The sequence below is a fragment of the Chamaea fasciata genome, unplaced genomic scaffold, assembly GCF_029207755.1.
Source record: "Chamaea fasciata isolate MVZ Bird 193981 ecotype frontalis unplaced genomic scaffold, bChaFas1.0.hap1 SCAF_23, whole genome shotgun sequence".
In the NCBI taxonomy this organism is placed as follows: domain Eukaryota; kingdom Metazoa; phylum Chordata; class Aves; order Passeriformes; family Sylviidae; genus Chamaea; species Chamaea fasciata.
In genome coordinates this window covers 4358951-4378630 of record NW_027094108.1, presented here as the reverse complement: position 1 = coordinate 4378630, position 19680 = coordinate 4358951, and the positions used below count along the sequence as shown (strand labels likewise).

The 19680-nt window shown below is 40.8% G+C and overlaps 1 protein-coding gene across 3 annotated transcripts in view; it reads left to right on the top strand.

Annotated features, from left to right (window-relative positions):
* Positions 1 to 7310: 7310 nt before the first annotated feature.
* The window catches only part of PRDM2 (PR/SET domain 2), a 57634-nt gene continuing 45264 nt past the window's right edge, over positions 7311 to 19680 (top strand). For all 3 annotated transcript variants that reach the window (XM_066203260.1, XM_066203258.1, XM_066203259.1), the window contains exons 1-4: positions 7311 to 7373; positions 12012 to 12085; positions 18127 to 18244; positions 18498 to 18601. In XM_066203260.1, the coding sequence (XP_066059357.1) occupies positions 12077 to 12085; positions 18127 to 18244; positions 18498 to 18601 (231 nt within the window). In that variant the 5' untranslated portion in view covers positions 7311 to 7373; positions 12012 to 12076. The remainder of the gene's footprint in view (positions 7374 to 12011; positions 12086 to 18126; positions 18245 to 18497; positions 18602 to 19680) is intronic.

Sequence of the window (19680 nt, the reverse complement as noted above, 5' to 3'; positions counted from 1 at the left end):
GTCACCAGTTTCTTCTACATCAGCTCAGTCACTGCTAATTTGCAAATACCAAAATGAGGAAACCTTTCTTATGCCACCAACAGCAACAAGCCCCCCATTTGAAAAATGTACAGCAGAGAACCTTTCTGGGCAGTTCTGAGTTTCCTTGGATCATGGACAGAACAGTTGAACAAGCAGCTTTCTTCTCAAGGACACTGTGCTCTGTTCCTACTCCAGAAGCCATTTTAACTTCATATCACAACTACATAATTTTTCTGATCTTAACTGTGCCTTTATAGCCCACCCCCTTGTTTAAGGTAAGGGTTTTTTTTAATCTTAGGTTAAAAATCAACCCTTGACCAATTGGGCCATGCTCCACTGAAACCTTTAGCGGGCTTCCAGCACTGGAGACTCACTACTAAATATTGTGCTGTACTAAATCTGACCAAAAGAAACATTAAGACAATTTCCTTCGGATTATCAGTTGGAGTCCAAGATACTCAGTTATGGCTAAAGGAAGCAAGGACTCTGAGGAACCAGATGTCTCTTATTTTGAAAATCCAGCAACTGCGTCTGCACTGATACATTGAATATTCTGGTGATTCATACACCTTGCTGCCTAGAAATTTCAAGTGTAGAACATTCCAATCGACTTCAAGCGAACCTCAAGAAACAATTGAAAATTCATTAAAATCTTGCACATTTGTTACATATTTACACGTTACTGAATCCTGAATTTAATTATCTCTAATTTCATGATACAAACGTTTTGGAAATGCAGATTAAAGATGCACACAGAGTTTTGTATTTCACATGAATCTACAGTTCTGTGACTGAGCTGTCATTGCCTCGCATTTTCCAGCTTCCCGTTACTAGTTCAGGACCTCAAAGGTGGGTTGAACACAAGCTATGAGGGGTTTTGGTAGAATTTCTGTGAAAGATGGGACCTCTTCTGCTTTGTGAGAAGTCAAACAGCACATTGTCCTGGGGCATATCCTTCTGTGGCTGAAATGAGTGATCGGTACACGCCTGTCCAACCAAGGCCAAGGTCAGCAGGCTTCCTATGCATGAGAACACACGAGGAAACAACAGCTCCATACTTTCACCAGCTGGCCAAGCTTGACTTTTATTCACAGGGAACAACACTCAATAAATCAACACTTGCTTTTAACTTAAAGTCCTCACTCCTGATCATATTCATTCCTTTAGAGTTAGTAACAATAATGTTCCCTTTCGCAGCTTGGCTTTGAGTCATGAATGTGGCTCCCCCTAACAGACAAGCAGGCACCAGGCTTCCTGTGAGAATGCCAGATGTCACTAAAAAATATCATAAACATCGTTGTCCCCTTGCATTTGTGTCTGTGGGGAAGACACACAGCAGTAGTAACTATGAAAGCAGTGACTTGATACATCAATATTTATAATAGTTCTGGACATCAATACAGAAATTCTTACAGGAGTTCATTTAAGGCATGTTTTTCCTGAAAGAACAGAAAATGTCAGAAGAATTCATTCAATGAAACCAGCACTTAAAAAGTGTGCACCAGAAGAATTACAGAGATTGATTTACTCCTATAAATTTAAGAAGTACTCACTTATAGTTAAATATCAATGAAAACATGCAGCAATTGCTTATTATTTTAGGAGCACTGCAGTATGCCATTGCAATTATCTTAACCACATCTTATTTTATTAAAGATTAAGAACACCCTGCGCATTAACACCGCTGTAAAGTGTTCAAACTCAGAAGCACTGATGCATTGTTCACAGGAGGATGACAAGTACTGCCAGATGAAGTGACTTGCCAAACGTTATAACACAGGTGGGAAAAGCCACCAAGCCAGGAAACTTTAAAACATTAAAACATTAGTCCTGTCACAGCTTCATATTAGTCCCAATGAAGTGATGTTCAATTACATTTTACGGTAACACCATCCTTAATATTCTTTACTATAAGATAGGAACAAATTATACAAATAGAGCAAAAAAAGCACTTTATTGAACCTCCAAGACCACTCAGGTCAGAAGCATGCTGGGATTGCTTTTGATGAGCAACAGTCTAATATTAATTTCTCTGGCACCGGCTGAAGTTCTGCAGTGTGGATGCTGCTGAACCACTCTGATGCTTAAGTCTTATCTGGCCTGCACTGTGCCTGAAGACATTGTTACACCTGTTTGTGTACTCACCTACATCACCAGCTGAAATATCAGATTGGCCATACCCATCCCTCTGCAGATAGCTTTTTTTAAACTAAAGGATTAATCATACCGAAATTCCCAGCATTTCTTTTTGTTTGACTACTCCTGATGGCTGCAGAAGGTAACAGGGGATCTGTAACTTGACACCAGGTGCCATTATGAGAAGGCTGAATTAATGCCTTGTACACTTCACACAGCTGCAGCGTGGAGGTATTTACAGATAAATAAACCCAGCATCATACTGGCCACGTGTCTTTGTCCAGGCCTTGTGGATTTAGGCATCTGACCAAACCCACAGCTCCCCCTGCTCTGCAACAAACAGTTGGGCTGTGACACAAAGATCCCCATTCAATCATGGAGCTTGTTCAGCTCTTCAAGGCTTGAGAAGTCAGATTTCCAGACTCTGGTAAATGCTAAATGTCTTCACAGGCAAAGGAGAGCTGCACATTCCGTGCATTTCCAAAGCTGTCTCCAGAAGGCAGTTGGCAGGGATGAGTGATTATTGAGAACCAAAACTAAAGACTGACATGCACAAAAAAGAAAAATGCAAGGAGAGGGGAAAGTAGAGAACTGCAACACTTTGTCTTCATTAAAATTTAATTTTTGTTCACATTTCCAGCTTGAACTATGGACTTGCCAGCCTGTGGGACTACCTCAGGTATTAACCCACATCAGTACTCAGATAAACTTGCATCAGGGAAAAAAAAGAGAAACCAAACTTTAAAATGTTACAGCCTTATCTTCCAATAGGAAAGGCAGTAAGAGTGATACTGGTGGAACACAGCAATAAGTCCAGTAACAGCCATGTAAAAAAGCTGGGGTTTGAAGGGGAAGATGGTTTTATTGAAGGGGAATCTGTCCTATTTTTCAGACACCCCTGGGGCTTCTTTCTCCCATGCAGAACTGGAAGCTATCGATGTTCTAAGGACATGGATTTCACTGTACTACACAAGCTCTTTAATTTTTCTTACAATTACTGGCAATAACTTGAATGTAATACTGACCAGCAAATGAATTAGGTCATTGACTAGAAGTGGATCAACCTAAATCCTTATTGAAATACTCCCTTCTTCCCTCCAGAATGACCAAACATTTTCTAACACGGCAATTTGAAATGTACTGATGTTTGTCTTAGGAAATTAGTACTGTATGTCTCATTTGAACTGGGAATCAACTCCATTTCCTGCCTTTATGAACCATGTTATTCTCAAAAAACACATTCCTTTGAGTCCTGTGGTTATTTTGCCTCATGACATTTGATTCATCCTATGCAGGAAACAGGGACGGAATTAGCAGGTTCAGCAGGTGTGCTCAAGGGAAAAGAGATAGGAATGTCAGTTCTTCCTCATTTCCTATCCACCACAGGAATAAACCCCACAGGAGTTGAATAAGCAGCAATAACTGAGCACAGTGTAGTACATTCCAGCTTCCTTCTTGAAGGAATGTCCTCTCCTGTACATCAGGCACTGAGGAAATTTACTGAGAAATAAGGGACAGCCAGTGCTGTTTTCCTGCCTACACCACTAAGAAACTGTTTAGACAGAGAGAATTGAGGAAAGTCCACTTCTCACTATTTAGACAGAGCTTTACATATAGGTGGTACACAAGAGATTTTGACCTAAAAGCCAGCCCTTAAATGTAAGTTGTACATAAAAGCACAGTTCACTTTGAGAGTAAAGGCTGCCTGTTATAAAGTAGTGGTAGAATTCATTGCTGTAAGTTGCTGTCCAAAGTTCCCTCTGTGATCCAGACCTGGACTTAGCCTGAGAAAACTACTCCTGGAACTAAGATCTGAGTCTTTGTAATAGACAAAATATTAATGAGATCATGTAAGCATACATTACTATTAATCACCTTCCACAGTGAGGCAAAGCCTGCCACCTCTTCATTTAAACCTGGAAGGGCTGAAGTTAGGAAATGTTTAATCATCACTATGAAGCTTCTCCTTGAAAACAACTTTCCCGATGAATTCTTCTAGTTCATTTTATCTTGATTAATACTTAAATTACTAACGCAATAAGCATACTTGATTGAGGGGAAAGTAGCAATAGAATTATTGAGAAGGCAAACCATGCTCACCTTGCATGCAGAAAAGTGAGCAAGACCCACAAGAACGGCTTCAGATTTCATACACCTGACACAAAACAATGGGTAAAGAAATGCACGAGCAGAATATTAAAATTAAAGACTCCTCCCTTCAGGCTGATGTAGATGCACAATAACTGCACATTCAGTAAGCTGTACCTGAGCCCCAGCTAGTGGTGGGAATTACTGATGGCATTTTTACAGGAAAGATGAGCGTGTTCATAACAGAAAAGCCTCAAATTCTTATGTATTGCCTCCTACTCATCAAGCCTGGTTTTATTTTTAAAATGCTTCCAGCAAAACAAAAGCTACATATTGGTTACTCATGGTTTGCCTACCACCATTTTTACAGCACCTCAGTGATTCTGATCCAGCTGCTGGAAGTTGGAAGAAGCAGGAGTGCAGACAAAGAGATGCTTTCTCCATTCTCAGTGCTGTTTTCATCCTCTGAGCCAGCTTGTCACTACAGAAGTAGTGTGCAGCACAACCAAGAGTTGAAAAGAATTCTTATATGTTCTTCCTTCCATGGAGTATTGACAATATATTCTCTCAACATAAATAGTCTTTGATTAAGTAAGTTTAAGTGATTAATTCAGCTAAGAAACTCATGGTCATCAATATTCTGGACCCAATCCTGTAGGGTTCAAATAAGTTTATAGAGACAGTCCTAAAATATCTGCTCTAGTTTGCAACGAAGATTGTCCAATGACATTGGTAAATTTACATTTTAGTGAACTTTATCTTTAGCCCTGTGACACTGTCGGTGTAATTTATACAGAAGAATTTTAACCAGTCAGTGTGAGTAGTATGCAGGAAACAGCTACAAAAACGTTAAGTGTTCAGAACTTTAATCAAATAAAGATTTGTAGGCTTCCCTGACAACTGAAAGTGTAAATTGAAAGTGCAGATCCCCTGGAACACCACCAGATGGTAGATATTCTCAGTATAAATGCAGGGAAAATAAGGATGACTTGTACATACAGTTGGAAAAAAAAGTTATCATTTCTGTTATTTGTGATAATTTTGGGAAATCCTATAATTAACCTTGAAGGTGGAAAAGTTCATATTCTGTCTAGTTTGTTATGTAATTGGTTCTATGTTTTAAATTTTTCTGTTACTGGTATAGGGCTCTAACATGTTAAATGGGAACCTTGATTTTTCTTAAAATAACCTCCAAACTTACACAGGTGTAACTAGTCCAGCTTACTTATAAAACTAAATGGTAATACAGCTAAATTAGAATTAATTTAGTCAAATAAAAGTAATTTAAACATATTTGAGGTTTTCTTACTACTGAAATTAGAGGCTTCAAAACTGGTTATGGTGTACCTACACAACATTTTGTAATATAAATGCATCCTGAGTATTCCAGGTGGAAAAATCACTGTGTCCTGTTATTATTCAGTCTGCTGTTTCTTGCCAAAACTAAGTATCACTGCAGAGGTGTTCAAACTCCCTGGCAGTGTGTGTCTTCCAGATGTATGAAATGTTATGTTTGTAGCTATGGTACTTGGCAATATGGTGGATTGTTCTAAAAAAGCTTTGCTTTGCAAAGAGTGGGCAGACAGGTGATCTGCTTGGCTACTCCCTGAGGAAATCTTCCAGCTTCATGAAATGGAATGGGATTCCTCTGTCCTGATGCTATTTGAGTACTTTTTGTGTCTAGCCTTACTGACAGTTTTAATGTTACTTGTTGATGTACATATCAAATAAATGTAAAACATTTCTGAACTTACTCTTATCTGTAACTGTATTAATGTCCTACGGATTTAAGTTGGGGATTTTCCTCTGGGAAAATGGCAAATTCTTAGCAATTCTAGGTAAAATACAGTCCTAGCCTGGGAGGAATACATCTTTGACTGCATTATGAATAGAACATTCAGAAGAGAGAGAAATAAAGGGCAGAGACACTGTTATGTCCTGCAGTACAAATAAAGATATCTCCCAGCCGGTGATTTTGGAGGTTTTTTTTTTCCTCTGAGGTACTTGCTCAGAAATTGCAGTGAGAAAAACTTGATTTAGACAGAACAGTACAGTTTATGTGCAGCACAAATGGGTCCCAACCCGGCATCAGCCTGGGCCCCTCAGAGCTGTGAGGGTTAGTCCCCACACCACCTCAGTGACCCAAATAATTTTCCCTCAGCCACCTCATTGGCTTTTTTTTTTTTTTTTGTTTTCAGTCACAGGTGAGAACCCTGTGGAGCTGCTTTACTACAAAAAAGATGAAAAAGACACACACACACACACAAAAAAAAAAAAAAGGAAAGAGAGCTTGGAGAACCTGTTGATTGTCTGGCAGAGGGTGGTGGACGGAGGTGACTGGGCATCCATGTGATGTTATCTGAGGGGGGCTCAGGGGACGGAGGGGTAGAAAGGATAAAGGGGGTAAAGAGGGTGAAGGGTGTGAAAAGGGATGAAGGGGATGAAGGGTATGAATGGGAGGACAGCGACGAAGGGGGTGAAAGGGAACGAATGGAATGAAGGTGGTGAAGGGAACAAATGGAATGAAGGTGATGAAGGGGCTCTTGTGGATGTTGGGCATGAAGGCAACGTAGAGGTAAAAGCAAAAGGGGCTGGTGGGGATGAAGGCAAAGAAGGGCTCGAAGGGGCTGTTGGGGATGACAGCGATGGGGGTGATGAAGACGATGAGGGGCAGGAAGGAGGCATTAGGGATGAGGACAACAAGGGGGATGAGGATGACGAAGGGGATGAGGGGGATGAAGGGCAGGAAGGGGCTGTTGGGAACGAGGGCGATGAAGGGGATAAGGATGATGAAGGCAATGAGGGGGATGGAGGCAATCAAGGGCAGAAAGGTGGTGCTGGGGATGAGGGTGATGAAAGGCAGGAAAGGGCTGTCGGGGATAAGGGCGATGAGGACGATGAAGCTGATGGGGGGCACGAAGGCGACGAGGGGCAGGAAGGGACTGTCGGGGATGAGGATAATGAAGCCGACGGGGGGCACGAAGGCGACGAGGGGCAGGAAGGGGCTCCGGGGGTCCCGCGGAGGGCCCGGCCCGCGGCCTCCCCCCAACGTCACTTCCGAGGCTGGAGACAAGATGGCGCCCGGACGGTGCCGGCGCTGAGGCCGCTCGGCCGCCAGCGGGGCCCGGGTGAGCGGCGGGTGCGGGCCGGGCCGGGCCGGGCCGGGCCGGGCGGGCGCGGGGCAGAGGCGGCGGCGCGGGGAGGGCGGCCCGCGGGGGCTGCCGTGGGTGCGGAGCCGCCCCGGGCTCGGCGGGGAGGCGGCGGCCGGGGGCGTGAGGGCAGCGGCGGCAGGTGCGGGACCTGTGCCCGCCGGGACGTGCGAGCGCCTCGGGGAGGGGGAAGCGAGGGCGGGGGATGGCGAGCGAGGCCGTTTGGAGGAAGATGCTCCATCCCCTGGGCGGCTTTTTCAATTTTTTTTTTTTTTTTTTAATTTTGAAAATGCTGCCTCGGAAGCGTCGGCTGGCTCCTGCCGCTGCCAGCCCGATGCTGAGGGAACTCTGCTCTTTCAAACTGTCTGCAGAAGTTGTGGCGCTTCGCAGGCCCCAAGGCTCCTGCAGGTCACGTTCTGCCGAGCTCAGTCGGCAGGGCTTGAAGAAATTAACTCCAGAGTTGGTTCTTTCACTGGATATGTCCATCTGTGAATCATTCTTCTAAGTCGGAGAGTAATTCGTGGTGGTACTGTGGTACCGTGGGGGGAACAGTGTTTGGGGCGAGATGAAAAATATTCATGTAAGATATTTAGAACAGCTCAAGAGATGAATCTTAAGTGCATTTTTTATTTGAAGTCAGAGGAGCCTGCGGAGCATTGCTGATAACCATCTCATGGACAGGTAGCTGAAGTATTCAGTGAAGTTTCCAGTGGTTTCAAATTCATATGAAGCTGCAGAATTTCCATCCTGAAGCAGTAAAGAAAACTTTAAGTTGTTTTCCACCGTTGAGGAAGGAAGAGAAAGTGGTATGGCTGCACCTGCTAAATGATCATTCAGTGGCAAGGGAACTACTTTTCTTATTTCACATTTGAGTGAGCAGCAGTGGACAGCTCTAGAGAACAGCAGGGCTGCTTGTGCCTCTCATACTGCCCCAGTTTGTTGTTCCCAGTCTGTGCTCTGGACTTTGGGCATGTTATTTGGATGCAAAGTCTTTTCCAGCTTATTCAAATTTCCTAAATCGATTAGGGTGATTGGAGATGTACAGCAGCATGGCTTGTAATTATGTTCCTCACCAGGAGCTGTAGTGATGGTACAAGAAGTAATGGTTTCAAACTGAAAGAGGGGAAGTTTAGGTTGGATATATGGAAGAAATTGTTCCCCCTGAGGGTGGGGAGGCCCTGGCACAGGGAACCCACAAACTCTGTGGCTGCTCCATCCCTGGGAGTGTCCAAGGCTGGGTTGGACAAGGCAGGGATTATCCTGGGATAGTGAAAGCAGGATGAGCTTTAAGGTCTCTTTGAGCCCAAGCCTTTCCATGATTCTATACTGTTGCCTTCTGACACTTACAACGTTTCAATAAAAATGCTGGGCATGTTAAGAATTCAGGGCTGCTTTCCTTGGTGTAGAGATTTCCAGCTCTTCCAACTGCAGAAGAGCAGAGTGGTGAATCACTGAGAGCACTGGCACTTTTCAGATGGAGATCTGCATCACTGATAGATGAGGGAGTGACTTTTAAGAAACAAAAGAGCTTTTGGACTTGCAGAGACAGCAGTAAGAGCCATGTGGAGGTGCCTGTTGGTTTTCAAGGATATGGCTCCCGGGACCATAAAACTAAGTGGCACTTAGAGTGAAACCCTAGTTATGTTAATTAAAGGGCAGATCATCACTTTGGGTACAGTATCTTTGCTAGAAATGCCATAAGGATGGTGTTTGGAGATTCCTGAGTTGGTGCCTGTTTTATGAGAATCCAAAGAGCAGCTTTCTGCCAGCACTTCCATGCATTTGTGTAACACATCCATTTTTTACTATTGAAAATTTGCTTGAGAATGGAAGAGAAGTAAAGCAGAAAGTCTTTTTTATAAGAACTGAAGTGGGCTCTGGAAGTCCATCCTGCAGTGCAGTGATATCTCCATTTCACTGTTGCACATAAAAGCCTTGATCCTTAGGGATAAACAAATAATATAAAGTATATGAAAGGGAGATGCTGCTTACTGGGTGTCTCTCTGTTGGAAACAGAAAGTCAGAGATGTTTGGAGATGGCCAGTAATGTACTCCTGCCTTGGCAAACCTGTTTAAAGTACTGTAATATCTTTGCTGTTTGCATGGAAAGGGCAGATATGATCCTGATACTTGACCTCCCAAATGACAGAATTTCTTTAACCAATGTGTTTTTTCTCCACTGAGAATAAGCTGCAAAATATTTCTTCTCCACTTCTGTATAAAACATGCCGTAGTCAAAAGTGGGAGGATGAGTCCTGTGTTGTGAAAAGAAATGACTGAAATTGGCCTTTTCACATAGTGGTAAATCAGCAGTGTACTTACCTGAGAAAATTTTTGATGGGTTTTACTGCATTTGTGAGTCAAATGAAAGTGGACTCACATCTGAATATTACAATGGCATTTCTGCATATTTGCACTTGTTAGAGACTCGTTATTTTCTGTTGACTTCTCTTGACTAGTTGCTGTTTAATTACTAAACTCAGGGGTTGTGTTGTGTTGGTGATTTCTTGGCTCATTATCTTGGTTACCTAATAAACCTTCCTGAGGTGTAACAGTTTATTTGGTTATGTGGCAGTGAGCAAAGCCTTTTTTCTTACTGGCCAATAGGTAATAGATATTAGTGTCCAGAAAATCATTGCCCTTTTTTTTCTCTCTGTTCTTATTCAGGCAGCTTTGAGTAACTGAAAATATCTTTGCACTAAATGTGTCTCAGTAGAAGCAGGATGTCCTATCACATGCATATTTGAATCTTTTAGAGTTAACCTGAACTTTATGTTTTGAAATTGCCAAGCTTGATTTCACCCAACACAGGCAAAATTCACCTATGAGAATATTTCAGTATTGAATTGAAAAATATTGAAATTTTCAATATTTCGGTATTGAAAATTGAAAAATCTATATTGTAGATGTCCTGATGTTTAAAGCATGCCCATGTGCTGCAGTGAGAAAGTAAAACAAAGCCAGGAGCTGTGCAGTATCCCAGACTGAACCATGGTCATTAGGAAAACGGCCCGTGGAGACTTTCAGGTTGTTCCTGGTTCTCTAATGAACGTGTTTTTGCTGGAGCAGTGATGTAATGCATGTCCCATTTTCAGCTTCCAAAACAGGATTGATACTCTCATGCCTGGTTTTTCCTTCCTCTGGATTGGAAGCAATGTTCTCTTTCAAAATGCTTTTTGATTCTGGGATTCAAAAAAAAACCAAACCCACATACAGAAATTATAGATCTGGCTTATAAAAGCAGAAGATAGTAAAACCTAGAAATGCTTACTGGTCTGGTTCAGTGTGATTGAGTTGGAAAGGGATGATCTGCAATGCTGGTTTTCAGTAAAATGACTTGCTTTTGTTTGCAGACTTAATTCCTAACAAGTTATGGGTTTTCTAGGGGAATATTTATAATTCTGAACCAGAGATTCAGAAATGATGTCAAAATACTTTCTGCTTTAAGCATTTTGTTAGAGACCACAGTGTTTCCTTTAATACAAATGCCTTGTATATTGTTATGTGAATAAATGTAATTTGTTGCCTAAAACTGAGCCTTTCAGAAAAAGAAATTTTTCTGAAACTCTAAGGTAAGATGATGCAGTAGATCTTCTTTCTCTTCTTTGTTCACCAGATGCTTTAATGTCGTGAGTAAGTGTGTAGTATTTCTGTACTCATGAGACAGAGCAGCAAGTAGTAGTTTAAAATCAATATGACCTGGCAATGTTTTCTGAGAATTAATTTTGGAAATTCAGATTGCTGCTGTGTGTGGTTCACTTTTGGGATAGAACCTTCATTGTTCTTTTCTTAGGGCCGTCAGTGGATGGCTGAAGTTCACTGTGGTAAATGTTATTAACAATATTCAGAGCTTTAGTAGGTCGGGTTATGCTGCTGTTGAGTTTGGAGGAAAGGTTGGGTGAAAGTAGTTATTACCTGTATTTGGTGGAGCTGCTGAGTGACTTTTTCAAAGCACTAATGCAGTTGTTGACTATTGCTGACTTTAAAAGTGATTCAACAGAAGAAAATGGAAAGAAGCCAGATTCCCCTGGGGACAAAGCAGAGCAGCCTGGGGGGTTTTCTTTGGGGCTTCTCTGGAAATCCTGCGTGGGACCTGAACTGGGAATTCCCTCGTGTGTGGAGTCACAGCTTGTTCCTGCCTGCAGTGATGAGAGCAAAGACCTTGTTGGTACTCACTGAGTGTGCTGGGAACTCACCTTTGGGCAGCAGTTGTAGAACTCGTTTCATGCTTTCTGGAGTTTGTTGAACTTTGTGTAGCAAAAGTTAAACCCTGAGTTGACTGTTACAGTTACTTCTGTACTTAGAGTGTTTCATTTTAGGTAGAAAGGAAACTAGTGGCTGCACACAAGACTCTAAAAGAAATAATTTTAACTCTATGAGATAAATAATTTTATTTATTTTCCAGTGCAATTAATCTTGCTTTCCACATAGTTGAGTTCACTGTTAACAAAATAAGTAATGTGGGAGAGGGGGAAAGCAGATTTTTTCTAAAGCATTTTTTCTGAAGCAAAATCCTCCTTTTCTGCAGATGATTTAGGAAGAGAAACTGCAGCTCTGTGTGTATTTTCAGTTCGATGTAAATTTGTACATATTACAATTGTCTGTTTTTCTTTTTAGGGTTCATGTAATCAAAGGTGTTTCTTTGTTGTGTGTATCTTCCCAGAACACAGCAGGAATTCAAAATGAATCAGGTAAGTAGAAATGTAAGACTTTATCAAAATACTTAGAACAGTAAATTATTAATAAGAAAAGTAAATCATCCACTTAGAAATGTTCTTTAAAATCTTGGGTCTCATTAAATTTCATAATCATCTGTTCTACAGTGTGGATGCTTGTGAGATATCTGTTATTTCATGGATTCAAGGGTTTTGTGAATTCCCTTTAGCAGTGTGTGAGTTATTACTCCTGGCACCTCTTCTAAGAACACTTCTCCAGAAAATTCCCTTTCCTTCTGAAGCTCTGTGTAATAATTCAGTTCCTTATAAAAGCAGTTTGAAAATCGAAGGCTTCCATTTTTTCAAATCCTTTTATAACCACATTCCTTTTTAAAACGTGCAGTGAACAATCTGCCACCAATTGATTGATTGGGAAATGTCACACTTGTCTTGAATCTGAAGAGTTTCTCCTGGAACCAAGTGGAAGGACTGGGAGAGCACATTTCCTTTGTGGAGTCACGGGTGTCCTGACTGGAGGGGGTTGTTCTCATCAGCTGTGCAGCATTTTTTTCTGCATTTGTTTGTCCAAGTAGCAATTGTCCATCAGTTTGTCTGTCACACACAGTTGTGTTACTCAGAGATACAGGAAAAGTACATGTTGTCTCAGATTTTTCTCACGAGTCCTCCTCTCTGTCTGGCTGATCTTACCAGGCCCCTTTGGCATGGAGATGTGACCATGGGATGTCACACTGCAGGAAAGCCATTCTTGCTTTGCTGAAAAAATCAGCCATGAACAGAAGGTTTTTGAGGCAGAAGCAACCACAGTACACAGTTGTATAAAATGCTTTGTATCTTCAAAGCCTGTAGCTAATGTGTGCTTTTATTATCCTTATTTGATCGGCATTTGCTGAAGTGTTTTCTGTGAAGTCATAGAGGTATATGCATAACTAATTACGTCATGGGATGGGTTGGTGGGATGTTTCCTGTTGCTTTTTTTTCTCTGATTTAAAGTAAAAACTCTTCAATGTATTTGTACATATTAAAAAGGTAAAAAGCAAAATATATTCTCTATCAGAGCATTGAAATATGTGTTGTGAAAAAATATATTTGTATTATATCTGTAGACAAATATGTATTATATATATGAAATAGAAATGACATTTGTATTAGCACACTTTTAAGCATTAATAGTCTATTTTGGGGAGCAGGGTTAACTGCTGCTTCAGAATTGACAACTGAAATTTTTTTCAGCTGTAAGATTTGTTTTGATGCACTCAGTGGCACGAAGCCAGCAGCCTATTGCTCTGTCTGCTTGAGGAAAAATCCTTCCTTATTAGTCATTCCAATAAGCTTTGGGTTCTGCTAAAACTCTGAAAACTGTAGATCCTAATCTGTAATTGTTACTATTGACTGCTTCCTTCCCATATATGTGTGTCCATGTCCCTTTGTGTCCTGTCTGTTGTTGTGTTCCTACACCCCAATTTATTTCTAGAATTAAATTTGATTTCTGTGCTGTATCAAAAGTCCTCATCTTATGGGAATTCTGGTCTCATTTATGCTGTGATGTGTGTCATCTTACACTTAAAGGGTGAGGTGACCCTTCCTCAGGGAGTTCTTACAGCAGCTCAGGGTCCTCCTTGATGTTCCTGGCTTTCACCTTTGCTTCCCAAAGCACGTGGAGCCCATGTGGCTTTTTATTGTTCACTGACCATTCATATGAAGTGTGTATTTAGCATCAACCCTGTGGTGTTTTTTCTTGCAGTGCCCTTGTCATTTCATTCACTGTTGACAAGTTGTAGTGCCAGGTCTGTATAAGAAATGTTTTTGCTTGATGCCAAACATCTTTCAGGTGGTTTGTTCTCATATTTCTTTCATTCTGCTTGTCTGCTTTTGGTGTGACTTTGGTGACCATGATACTAACTGGGCTGGTGTTGATTTGGTTTATGTGAAAAGACTGTTTGTTTTGTGGTTTATCCCACAGAAATCTTGAAGTAGTGATGGAAAACCTTTTCTTCAATTCTTTGATATGGCCTTCTTGTTCCAAGGAGAAGAAGGATTATAAAAACCCCAGTTGTTGTTGGAGTTCACGTTTTTGGGTTTTTTGGAAGATTGCTGTCTCAGGATAGGCAATATGTGTCTCCTTTTAAAAGGAGATCGTCCTCTGATATGTAAATTAATTCATCAGAATAGCTGATTAATTTGTTTTAAAAACCTCAAGCAAACATGGGGTTTGATTGGTAGCATTATCTCAGACTGCAGTAAGACAATAGGAAGAATTTGGTTTCACTGAGAAAACAGCATGGGCAGTTACTTTAAAAAGTGCTGAGGAATAATGGAACAGAGGACACCTACACTCGTACTGAAACTTCCTCCCCCCATTCCTTCTGAATTTTTCAATGATTGTTTCAAATACTTTCAGTGCATCTTTAATTTTCAAGCATACAAATTGTGTGTAAAGGGGGGTAGCTGGGTCAGGTGCCTGCACAAGGAGAGACCTGTCTGCTTTCCTGTGCTAGCTGGCACAACTCCCCTTCCTCAACCACCTCCTCAACTTCTCTGCCTTCTTCTCCTTCCCTCCCTCCCTCTTCAGTGGCATCCTTTCCTTTATCTTCTCATTTATCCTAATCCTGTGTCCACCCTAACATGACTCTTAACTGGCTGACTGTCATTCATTGCACTGTTCAGGATGGTTTCTTTCCTTTTCATTCTTATCTTTTATCACCTGTAAAATATCCTGTTGCAGGTGCCTTTTCTACTCTGCTTAAATACCGTTTGTAACACTGTAGACTAATCTGTGATTGGTTCACGAGTACAATTATGTTGAAAGTGGTGTGTAAAGTTGCTTCATGTGTTAAAAGGGACTGTCAAGAGTGTCTGGGTTCTGGATTTGATGCAAATGGGAAAAGATTGTTTCAGTTAAGGCACCATTTCAGCCCTCAAATGATCCTTTGGCATTGTTCTGAAGTCACTTCATACTGCCTGATTTAAATGCTAGAATATAATTTTCTGATGAAACTTCAGAGTAAGAGGCTTAAAAACGAAATAAGTTTCAGGTGGTTTTGAATTCAAAATTGCAGCCTTGGAAGGAGTGAAAAATACTGTATTAAGGCTTGAGATAAATGCCCAAGTTGGCTGTAGGACATGCACAAGTGCACTGCCCTTAACAAGAGGCGAATTTTGTAAACAGAACAAGAAATTTAAATGTGATTGTTAAGTCTTGGTAGAAAAGTGATTAAAATACAGTATTTCTTTTGGTAAACAGACACTGCTTGGGGACAAGTTGTCTGTTGATCTGGAAGAAGTTTCGAGTAGCTACATCTAAATTGCAAATAAAAAGAGATTGCACTGATTTGACTGAACTAAACTGTTTATTTTACTGTTTTGAATTTGATTGCTTATTACCATTCATTTGAGGTGTGAAATGTTTCGTTGTGTAAAGGCCATACCCAATTTTCTAGTACTTGTAGAATCCATTAATATGACAAGTGTTGGATGAGTCTGAGTGTTGTGTTCCCTGAATGTCCTGCTAATCTCTGAGTTATGTAGGTAGATGCATAATAAAATTCTGATTGTATTCTTCTCCATACAAATACACTTCTTAAAGGGTAGAACAGTTTGGGGATATTCACAGTTAAAAGGTGTGACTGTTAAGGAATATACCAGGAAAATCAAAGGTGTATCACAGTGCTGTACACTTCTGTCTGAATCAGTTGAGTCTGTTTTGATAGGTTAAAATTTATTTGCAGGGTTGAGATTTGAGATTTTCAACTGCCCATCGAAACCCCAAACCAAACCCAACACTCTCCAAAGAAGCCAAACCCCCAAGTGAAATCCAGAGAAAAAACTATTCCACTTTTATCTTGAAACTGGAAGTGCACCATTCTGAGAGTTATCAGCCACCCTCTTCTATTTCTGTATATAACTTGTTGGAAACCACTGGGAAAAATAGGCTTGTTTTCCCCCTGGTGAAATCCTGGGGTAATGTTCTGGGAAGATGTTTAGGTTTCTTTGATATGCTGAGAAGAGCGTGTTTCTTTTTCAGCTGAGACATGGCTTCTTGCATATCAGTTCAAGGCAAACAGATGTCTGAAAATTAGGCTGCTTTCATCAGTATTTTTCCTTTTGGGTTGTTGGAAGAGCAAAATAAAACTTTGCTCTGCTTTGAATAGACTTCAGCCATTCTAACTAATGAACAAGTATTTATCCCTAGTGTCTACACTCTTGGATGGGAAGGGATTTCTGGCATTCTCTCCCTTCCATGGTTTCCAATCTGGGGGTCTTTCTCTCCTACAAATAGCTCTCTGGGAGCTCTCTGTGCAGCTGTTAAGGCTTATGAAGGCAGCACTAGAATAACCTTGCTCTGATTCCAGTTTTACAATTTTCCTCGTTGTTGCAATTAAAACTGGCAGAAGACTTGTTCTTTTAACTCCACTCAGCAATTTGGGTTTTCAAATGTAGGGATTGATTACCATAGCAGCCCCCTGACAAAGACTGGGTGCTGAAGAGCAAGGGCTGAGAAACTTTATTTGTTTTGCTTTAGAGAGAAAAAGAAATGAAGTTTGATAGCATATTGAGATGCATTTTAAAATATATTTCCAGTAACCTTTCAGTGTATTTCATAAGTACTCACTGAAAAGTGCTCTGAGTATTACTGAGTAGTTTATTATTCAGTATGTGAATACTACTATTGTACCTCTGCTGTATGGTTACAGATAAAAGCCAGAATAATTTTAAAAAAAAGTAAAGTTTATTTGGAAAAATTTCTCAGTTTAACCTCTTCCTAAAAATGGGTTCAGAGGTCAAGTGTAACATCCTTAATATTAGAGTTGTTCATGCCATTACCACCAGTGTTTGTTCCTGATGAGGATGATTAGAGTTCCATATCAGAAGGCAGGGAGTTATTTTAGGGCATGTGGTTCAATAAAGGCTCAGTTTTCTCTAAGCACAGTTCTTAGAGAATGTGGACTGGTTTTATAGGAAAGTTTGCATTCTTGTAACTTTGAAATTCTGATCATTTCTATCAGAAATACTGTTTTGTTAATTGTAAGTGGGTAATAGGGAGCAGGTTGCTTTATGACAAGTCTGAGTAGTAATAGTATGGATAAGATTATGAGCATAATATTGAACCTTGGAGGCTCCATAAAATGGAACTAATCACTTACTGGACAGTAAATAATTTATTAGCTCTATATTGCCTATCAAACTTTAATATAAAAATATCTTAAAACTTCTTGTATTAATTATAAGCTGCTGGCTGAAGTTCCGAGTTGTTACTTGATGTAGGAAATATGAGTAACATTTATGTTGTAACATTGAAATGTGAGTAACAATTACTATTAAAACCCTTTCATTCTCTTTAAAAGCTGCTTTTGGCTTAATCTCTTTGTTGCAGAGCAGTAAACTTGACATGCCCATACTTCAAGCCCTGAGAACTGCAGTGGCAGGACAAGGAGGAATGGGAGAGTAGGTTTAGGTTGGCTCTAGGGTAGGACTTGGCTGGTCAGCTCTGCCACATCTTCTCCTCACCCTCAGATGTTTAACTGTGGGATTGATGAGTCTGCCTGGTTTCCAAAAGCAGCATGACCCCACCCCCTCCATTCACCGATAGCTTTGCCAATAGGGCATTGTCTTACCCTGTTCCAGCAGAGAATCGTGCTGTGCTGTGGCAGAATGGATGGTATATCCCAAGTGCAAGTTCCCCTGGCTGCATTTGGAGTGGTTCATTTACCAGAACAAGTGACTTTCTGAATTTTTGAACTGTATGCACTTCCTGGAACTTTGAGTTTGGTTTTCTCCTGAAGTTACTTTTTAGACTTTCTCACAAGGAGCGCCTTGTCACATAAGTCAAGATAAGAAACTATTTTAGGTTAGTTTTGGGGGACTGTTTAGGTTGAGTATGCCAGGAAGTCACTCTTTGAGAAAGGTGATTGCTAATATATGTGAAATTATCCTCAGTGCAGTGAGTTTGGAAATTTTACTTTAATTGCAAGTTGGAAGGTTTTGAAGTTTGTGTAGGTTGATCACTTGTTGTGTAGCTGTTTTTGCCTGTTCATGGTGGTTGGCTTTTTGACTTGTAGGACACAAGTGACTCCCCTGTTGCTGTGGAGACCTTGGATGATGTTCCTGAGCACGTGCTCCGGGGCCTTCCTGAGGACGTGAGGCTCTTCCCATCTGCTGTTGACAAGACTCGGCTTGGTGAGTGCTACAGCTGTGAAAAGGAAGATTTTTACAGCAGCTCACATAAACTGGAGTTGCTGTGAAAGCCTGGTGCTCTCCTGTGCTGGGTAGAGATGATGTCTGGCGTATTTGTCTGAAATATTTCCTCTTGGGAAGAATGGACAACTTCCCAGTCCAAGACAGACACATATAACAATCTTAAGAATTTTGAGTAGAAGATTTGCTTGGAATAACTTAGATTGGATTTAACTCCTGGTATGTGTCTCCTCAGGTGTCTGGGCAACAAAGTCAATCTTGAAAGGCAAGAAGTTTGGACCATTTGTTGGTGACAAGAAAAAGAGATCTCAAGTTAAGAGCAATGTGTACATGTGGGAGGTAAGAAGCAGCTTGTAAATGGATACATGTGCCTGTCACCAGGTCAATATTTTCTATTTAGCCTTTCCTTTTTCCAGATATTTTAGGAGTAAACTTGATGTAAGGTAATTGCCATCTATTACTGCTATTACTAACAGTTTTTTATAGACACTTGGATGAAACAACTATTTTGAATTACAAAGCTTTATAAACCATTTGCATTGTTTGAAATTGCTGTATTTCTTACATGCTGTGTGTGGATCACAGCTGCCCTTAAGAGTTTGTTGCTGATCTTTGCTTTGTTGGATTGGATTCTTGAGTGCAACTGAGTGCTGTCAACTGCTTGTGAAATTAGGGAAATTAGGAGGATATGGAATCTCTTAAGGAGGCCACATCACTCCTCCTCATTTAGCTCTTTGAAAACCAGCTTTTGGAGTTTTTGTAGGGGTTCTCAAGTGTTGCAGTATTTCTTGTGCTGGGCTTACCTTGAAGCAAGTGCTGTCTGGGCAGCTGAACAGCTCTGGAAGCTCCACTCGTAGTCAGGAGACCTTGGATATTATGTAGATTTCAAAATGCGAATGTCATAATCTGGAGCTGAATCCTATCTACAGTGTCTTTAAGGCAGTTCATAACCACTTCCAAAGACTTCTTCAATCTTTCTGAAGACAAACACAGGACATGGTTTTAGTGAAGTGAACAGTCAAGGAGGGGAGGAGGAACTGTGGCATAGAATGTTCTGGAACATGGATTTTTAGGCTAAAAACACTGATAATGGTCATCCATCCTTCTCTCCCCTTGCTTGCAAGAATGGAACTCCCTAAAACACTAAAAACATGCACAGAGCTTAGAGTTAACCTCTATCAGAGGAATTGATCTAGGACATTCCCATAAATGTAAATTACCCTTTAGAAATGCAGTACAGTTTTCAAGTATAATGTTTGTTGCATTGAGCTCATGCTCTCACAAACTCCACTGCATAAGGTATCTCCAGTTTTGATCTGTTACAGGAACATTTGGTGAGATTGAATCAGTCGAGTAAATTATTGACTTCACAGTTGTGTTTCTCAGTGCTGGATGCTGAGTGTTCGTGGTGGATATTT